The 6848-nt window shown below is 44.8% G+C and overlaps 1 protein-coding gene across 1 annotated transcript; it reads left to right on the forward strand.

The window, feature by feature from the left end:
• The first annotated feature begins 2330 nt into the window (after positions 1–2330).
• LOC127321909 (protein FAR1-RELATED SEQUENCE 6-like) lies at positions 2331–6389 on the forward strand. The gene is made up of 6 exons (XM_051350869.2): positions 2331–2495; positions 2966–5407; positions 5476–5556; positions 5646–5696; positions 5781–5858; positions 5938–6389. Exons 2-6 carry the CDS (start codon positions 3155–3157, stop codon positions 6037–6039), a joined length of 2565 nt encoding a protein of 854 aa, XP_051206829.1. The 5' UTR covers positions 2331–2495; positions 2966–3154; the 3' UTR covers positions 6040–6389.
• Positions 6390–6848: the final 459 nt, after the last annotated feature.

The following is a 6848-nucleotide window of genomic DNA, read 5'->3' on the forward strand; positions in this document are numbered from 1 at the left end:
TATCTAAGACTAGAGTGTTAGGACTTCTTTGGTGGGGTAATCAAGGCAGCATCCGCTCACAACTGCTATCATCCTTGAACGGCAACACATGTGAGACTGAAGGTGAACGCTGGTGAAACAGCAAATGCTGCGCGTGGATGTAGACCTATGCGATCTTCTCCTGATGCCTCCCAAACCAAATGAACCTCTAGATACGGTTGTCATACAACACAGCACGATCTGTTCTGTTTCAAAGCGACGTAGTTGACACATAATAGTGTAATACTAATACTACTGTCCGCAACAAGTAGCTCCTTGGTAGACATATTGCCCTGCCCTTCCCCCTTTCCCTTCTACTTATAGCTTGCCCCTGAGACAGCTTATATGCTATTGATGTAGAAGATACACTTGAAGAAACCAAAGGTGTCATAACTCACACATAAGAGTTACTACCTGCTCTCTTTATGGAGAACCAGATCAAGTTGGTTAGGAAATTCACTGAAGACGATAACTTGTGGTAAATGCTATCTATCGGGGTCCGATGGGAAGCCAAACATCGGAACTCCTCGCCACCGTCTATCGCGTCCTGAATCGAACGGGCTTAGCCTTGAAGCTGTTTTTTCTCAATCGACACCACCATTAATGGACGAATATGGCCGGATATTCCTCCCCTAATCTCCGCACTAATCCCATCCCCTAATCTCCGCACTAAGGGCATCTCCAACTGGGCGACCCATCCCGCGCCCGCGCGTCCGGATGGGTCCAGCCGTACAAAAAAGCGGCCCAACGCGGCGACGCACCGCAAATGCGGATGGCCGCGGCGTCCGGAACGACGCAAACCCGACCCAAATCTGGGCTAGGTTTGCATGGCCGCGGATGGCACGCGGCGTCCGGTCGCGTCCGGCCGCTTGGCTGCTCGTCTCCCTTGGGCCCACCTGTCGGTGACCGGGGAGGCTTATTAAATGTGGACTGGTCCCTCCAGTCCACTCCCCTTTCCACTGTCCACTCCCCGAGCGCAACCGCCGCCATGGCCCCGAAGCGACGGTTCGCTCCCGGAGCCAACGACGAGGAGGCGAGCAGCAGTCGCCGTCCTCCGCCGGCGCTGCGGGCCGGAGGAAACCGCGGCGGCCTCCACATCGGAGAGGCCGCCCGCGGCGGCGCGATATTGGCGCAACCGCCGCTGCTGCTGCTCCAGCCCAAGCTAGAGTCCTCGGAGGAGGACCCCGACCTCCGCGCCGCTCTGCTCATCTCGGCGGCGGAGGAGGAAGCGAAATGGCCGCACCTCCAAGCGGCCATTCGCACCTCCGCGATGGAGGTTGAGGCCCGGCAGGCGGTGGAGGAAGCCGAGGCCTGGGAGTTGTACGCCCAGGCCCGCCATGCGCGACGGGAGGAGGAGGAAGCGGTGCAGCGGCAGGAGGCCAGGCGCCACGCGGAGGAGGAGCGGCGCGAGGAGCAGATGCGGCAGGAGGTCAGGCGTCGCGTGGAGGAGGAGCGGCGCCAGAAGGCCAGGCGCCGCGCCTGGCAAGAGAGGGAGCAGCGCCTCAGGGAGGAGGCGCAGCTCCGTGCTGCCGCGCCGCCGCTTCCTCGGGTGGCTCCGGACCCATATTCCGCATGGGAGGAGGCCCTGTGGTCCCCGGCGCGGTCGAGCCACAACAGTGCCTCGCCGCCCGGGGACGTCGTCGACGCCGATGCCGACGACGCCCACAGGGACTAGGCGGCGCACCGACGGCCACTGCGTCGTTGACCAAACCCTAGTTTAGGGTTTTTTTATTTTGTTTTAAATTGTAAAGCCCATTTATAGAGGGCTTCTTTTGTTAGTTTATTTGCGCAAAATAGGGCTATGTACAAATGTGCCCAAAATAGGGCTATGTACAAATGTGCCCAAAATAATAGGGCATATGCTTAATGAAATTTATTTCAAATTAATGTTTTAAATTTTATTTTTATTTTTATTAGAATTTGCGCTGCGTCCGCGCGTTGGGCGCAGCGTGCGACCCAAACGGACACACGGACGTGAGACGCTGTCCGGGTATCCGAGCGGCCACCCAAACGACCTAAAACGGACGGCCCAGCGCATTCGTTTGGGTCGCATGGTTGGAGATGCCCTAATCCCATCCTCGTACGATTTGCTTCCTCCGCATGCTACACCTACCTAAATTGTTTACGAAAAGCGGGGTGACCTGTAGTCCGACGTGGAGGCTCCAATCTGGTGCGGTGCTGCCGTGAAAATAGAAGGAAGTGGGCACAGAAAAAACTGCCCCAGCGCTTTTGTGGAAAATAGGAGAGAAGATTGCGGGGCTAACGTTAGTTGCGGTTCTGCTTTTTATCCGCCGTCTTTGCTTTCTCGATCAATCGACCAGGAGGCAGCCGTCTTTGCTTTCTCCTTCAGGACTGATCGACTCGTATGTCGGCTGTTGTTCCTCGTTCAGGACAGATCGACAGGGACCTGCTTTCTATGCACTTGTTCATTCTCTGAACAATCTAAGAGCAGCGCACAGATTGATCAGAATTAGCAGGTAAAACTATTCATTGTGGACCTACTACTATCTGCCTGTGATGTTGATTACCATGTGAACCTAGCATATTAATTCTTGCAATCTGGTGATGGCCTCATCTCGTTTCTGCATTCTGATTGCACATAACATCTGGCCGTGTTTCTGAATTATGCATAGTAGGTTCAGTAAACCAGTAAATTGATACAGTACAATTTTTACGCTATGAATATGATAATTTTTCTATTCACCAAAATACTGTAGTGTGATAGCTCCAGTATGTATGTCTGGCCTTTATCTAGATGAATTGTCACTCTCATAGACAAGTGCTAGAAACCTTACATATGCTGCTTTATGCATACCAGTCTGCCTATCATTGTTTGCTAGCATTGTATTAAAATTTGCTCGTGCTCTGTCGTGGCTTTTGGTGAGCATTTTCTGCCATCTCTGTTTCTCGTACCAATTTAGTGGGTCTAATATAGCCTTTCTTGCAGATCAACACAAATAAGAAGGAGCAATCTGTGCTTCGGGGGTTTATAAAGTGTGTCGAGGACCACAAACTCAAAGTTGAGTTCCTGTTGGAGGATCTTCGGATAGTGCTGGAAGAATATTGGAGAAGGCAAAGACATAGAAGAAAAAGGCAGGGTCAAGTTGTTCCAGCGGTGGTAACTCGATTTGTTGGAATGGATAATCAACGTACTAGTGTTCAAGATTCAGTTGACATGTCTATTTCAAGCGACGAGGATGACTTTGCGCAGCAGAAGGAGGGAAACGTGGAACTTGCACATGATCACGATGAAGCTGAACAAGAGGTTTTACTTCAAGATCCTGTATTGGCCATGACCTTTGATAGCGAGAATGATGTGCGAGAATACTACCAAAATTATGCTAAGTCTAAAGGATTTGGTGTCACTAAAAGAAGCTCACATACTGATAATACTGGAGAAGTAAAGTATGTTACACTTTGTTGTTCTCGCTATGGTAAGACTCAGTCCAACTCAAAAAAATTGTTGAAGCCAAATCCATCAGCTGGGTTAGGATGCAAAGCTAAAGTTAATATTACTCGTCGTTTTGATGGGAAGTTTCAAATTTCAAAGGTCATTTTGGATCACAATCATACATTAAACCCGCTCAAATCTCGGTTATTTAGATGCAACAAAAAGATGGACTTTCATGTTAAGAGAAGGCTTGAATTGAATGACAGGGCTGGAATACGGGTAAACAAAAATTTCAATTCAATTGTTAAGTCAGCAGATGGTCATGAGAACCTAACATTCGGCGAGAAAGATTGTCGCAATTTTCTAGAGAAAGTAAGAAGGTTGAAACTTGGAAGTGGTGATGCTGAAGCTGTTCGTGATTATTTTGTGAAGATGCAATCTGAGAATCCAAACTTTTTCAGTGTTATGGATGTTGATGATGAATCTCGACTAAGGAATGTTTTTTGGGCTGATGCAAGAAGCAGGGCAGTGTATGAATCTTTTAATGACGTTGTAACTTTTGACACAACATATCTGACAAACAAATATGATATGCCTTTTGCTTTATTTGTTGGAGTCAATCACCATGGTCAGTCCGTGTTGCTAGGATGTGCTTTATTATCAAATGAAGATACTCCAACATTTGTTTGGTTATTTGAAGCATGGCTGAAATGTATGTCAAATTGTCAACCAAAAGCTATTATAACTGATCAAGCAAAGGCAATTCAGAATGCCGTGGAGATAGTTTTTTCAGAATCTCGATATAGATGGTGCTTGTGGCATATAATGAAAAAATTGCCAGAGAAGCTAGGTGGATATGATGACTATGATTACATCAAGGTTGCTATTGGCAATGCAGTTTATAATTCATTAACAGTTACAGAATTTGAAGTTTCCTGGATGCGTATGATAGAGAGGTATAGTCTTGGTGATAATGAATGGCTTAAAGGGCTTTATGATAATCGACACCGTTGGGTTCCAGCATTTGTGAAAGATGCCTTTTGGGCAGGTATGTCTACTACACAGCGTAGCGAGAGTATGAATGCCTTTTTTGATGGTTATGTTAATGCAAAAACAACATTGAAGCATTTTGTTGGCCAGTATGAGAATGCTCTCCGTGATAAAGTTGAGAAGGAGAACATTTCTGATTTCAATTCTTTCAAGTCAACCATACCTTGTGTCACACACTTTGACATCGAGAAGCAATTTCAATCAGCATATACAAATTCAAAGTTCAAAGAATTTCAAGAACAGCTTACAAACAAGATGTATTGTGAGCGGAAGTTGATACAGAAAGAAGGGACGATAGAAATGTATGAAATCACAGAGGATGTGTTGATTGACGCAGAAACTGGATGGCGAAAAGACGTCGTGTATCATGCATATTTTAATGTGGAAGATTTTGAAGTTAAGTGCTCATGTCGCCACTTTGAGTTCAGAGGTATTTTTTGTAGCCATGTGTTAAGTGTGCTCACTCACAAGAAAATAAAGGAGGTTCCTTCACGATACATCCTTGATCGATGGACAAAAAATGTGAAAAGAAAACATAACTTTATCAAGTGCTCATATGGCGGAATGGAAGACACTCCTGTTGCAAAGCGTTTTGATATGTTGTGTACTTCCTTCCACCCAGTGGCAGAGATAGGCGCCATGTCAGATGATTCATGCAATGCTTTGATTGAGGAGCTTCGTACCCTGAAAATTAAATTCTCTAGTAACTCAAGTCCTGATAATAATGAGGAACAACTTGGTACGCAAGAAGGTGCACTTTCTAATGAAAAGACAACAAGTAAAACTATTTTGAGCCCAATAGCTGTTAGGTGTGCTGGACGTCCTCCTTCACTGAGGAAAGAATCAAACATTGATAAACTAATTCGTGAAGCAAAAGCAAGGAAGAAGAAGGCTGAACAAATGGAGAAGAAAAAAGCTGCACAAGAGAAGAAGAGAGCTGAACAAAAGGTAATTCTGCCAATATTACGGTTTGTACAAAAACTCAAATTTCACAGTCACAAATTGTTGTATTTTAGGTTCGCTCCACAAATTTGAGGAAGAAAGGGTCCAATAAAAAAAGGAAATCACCAGAGGATGACACTCCACAACAAGATGACGTGAGAAAATTGTCTTTATCAGTTTTTCTACAATCTCGCACTTCATTGTATTGTTTCTTATTTAACTTTTATTCGTCCTTCTCAAACAGATTCGATCTTTTGTTCATTTGGATAACAAAACCTCTAGTAGCGCACTCCAGGTATGTTAGTTTCCACTTTTTAATTTCTAATAAGGAGTAATTTATTTGAACATCCATGTCATCCCATATCTTCATATGGACTAGGAATCATTTGACTGCGGCATTGGTACTGGCAACATAACTCCAGAAATAACCTCTACAATACCATATGGAATAATACAGGTATCTTTGTGTGTCATCTCCATATTTCTAATATAGTTACTTCAACATTCAAGTCATTCCATGCCCTTGTTTCGAGCAGGAACCATTTGACTTCAACACTAGTAGTGGCAACATAAATCCAATGATCACAACTCCAGTACCACCAAAAGTTTCATCGACATGGTTATGCCTCAAATTTTAGGAAACTACACAAACTTGTTGTTCAAAGTTCAGCAGGGCTCTGCTGGTGTTTCAAGTTCTACAGAGATGCAATTTAATGGAGATGGAATGTGGAACAATAGGATGGAATCCGAGTTAGATGATCCATCAGGAGGTTCATCGGCAATGTTTGTGCAACCGATTTTAGGAAAATACTACAGCAAAGTTCTACAGCAGTGTCAAGTTCTACAGAGATGCAATTTGATGAACCGGGAATGTTAAATAATAGGGTGAATCATAGTTAGAAGATGCATCCTTTATTTTGATGTAATCTGTGGCACGCACTAGAGTACTTCATCGGAGAGCAGACTATTTATATCTTTTTTTTTTAGATTGTGCCACTCCTGAATTTATGTGCAAATATTTCTTGTGTAACTAGAATGGTAGTCTGGCTTTGATTGCATCCCAGGCTTAACTGTCCTTGCCACTCTCTGTTTGCCATTTTGAAAAAGTAACAGCACATTCACCAACAAATAGTAAAAGGAATTTTCTATTACTACCTTGCTCGTAACTGCCTTCACGATTAGCTGCTAAAATGAAAATCAAACTCTCAGTAACTTCTTCCTTCTGGTGAGCCTGACACCACATCGCTGTGATCTTTCGTAGTCAAGACCGGGTTTAGGGGAGGCAGGGTAGAGTTCGATATTTTTCAGTAAGGTCAGTGAATCAGTAAGAACATTCAGGTGCAAGTGGTTGGAAACTCAATTGTTCAAAGTTGACCCTCCAATATTGACATCTTTTCTTCCAACAGATGAAAATTAGTTGGATGTTCATCCTTCAAATGGTTCAGAG

Source organism: Lolium perenne, chromosome 2 (genome assembly GCF_019359855.2).
Source record: "Lolium perenne isolate Kyuss_39 chromosome 2, Kyuss_2.0, whole genome shotgun sequence".
NCBI classification, from domain to species: domain Eukaryota; kingdom Viridiplantae; phylum Streptophyta; class Magnoliopsida; order Poales; family Poaceae; genus Lolium; species Lolium perenne.

Excerpts from the sequence above, each read along its gene's own strand:
- LOC127321909 (XM_051350869.2), top strand. The coding sequence starts at position 3,155 with ATGGATAATCAACGTACTAGTGTTCAAGATTCAGTTGACATGTCTATT. Across the intron at positions 5,557-5,645 it reads ACACTCCACAACAAGATGAC|ATTCGATCTTTTGTTCATTT; the intron begins GTGAGAAAATTG and ends CTTCTCAAACAG. Across the intron at positions 5,859-5,937 it reads TACCATATGGAATAATACAG|GAACCATTTGACTTCAACAC; the intron begins GTATCTTTGTGT and ends TGTTTCGAGCAG.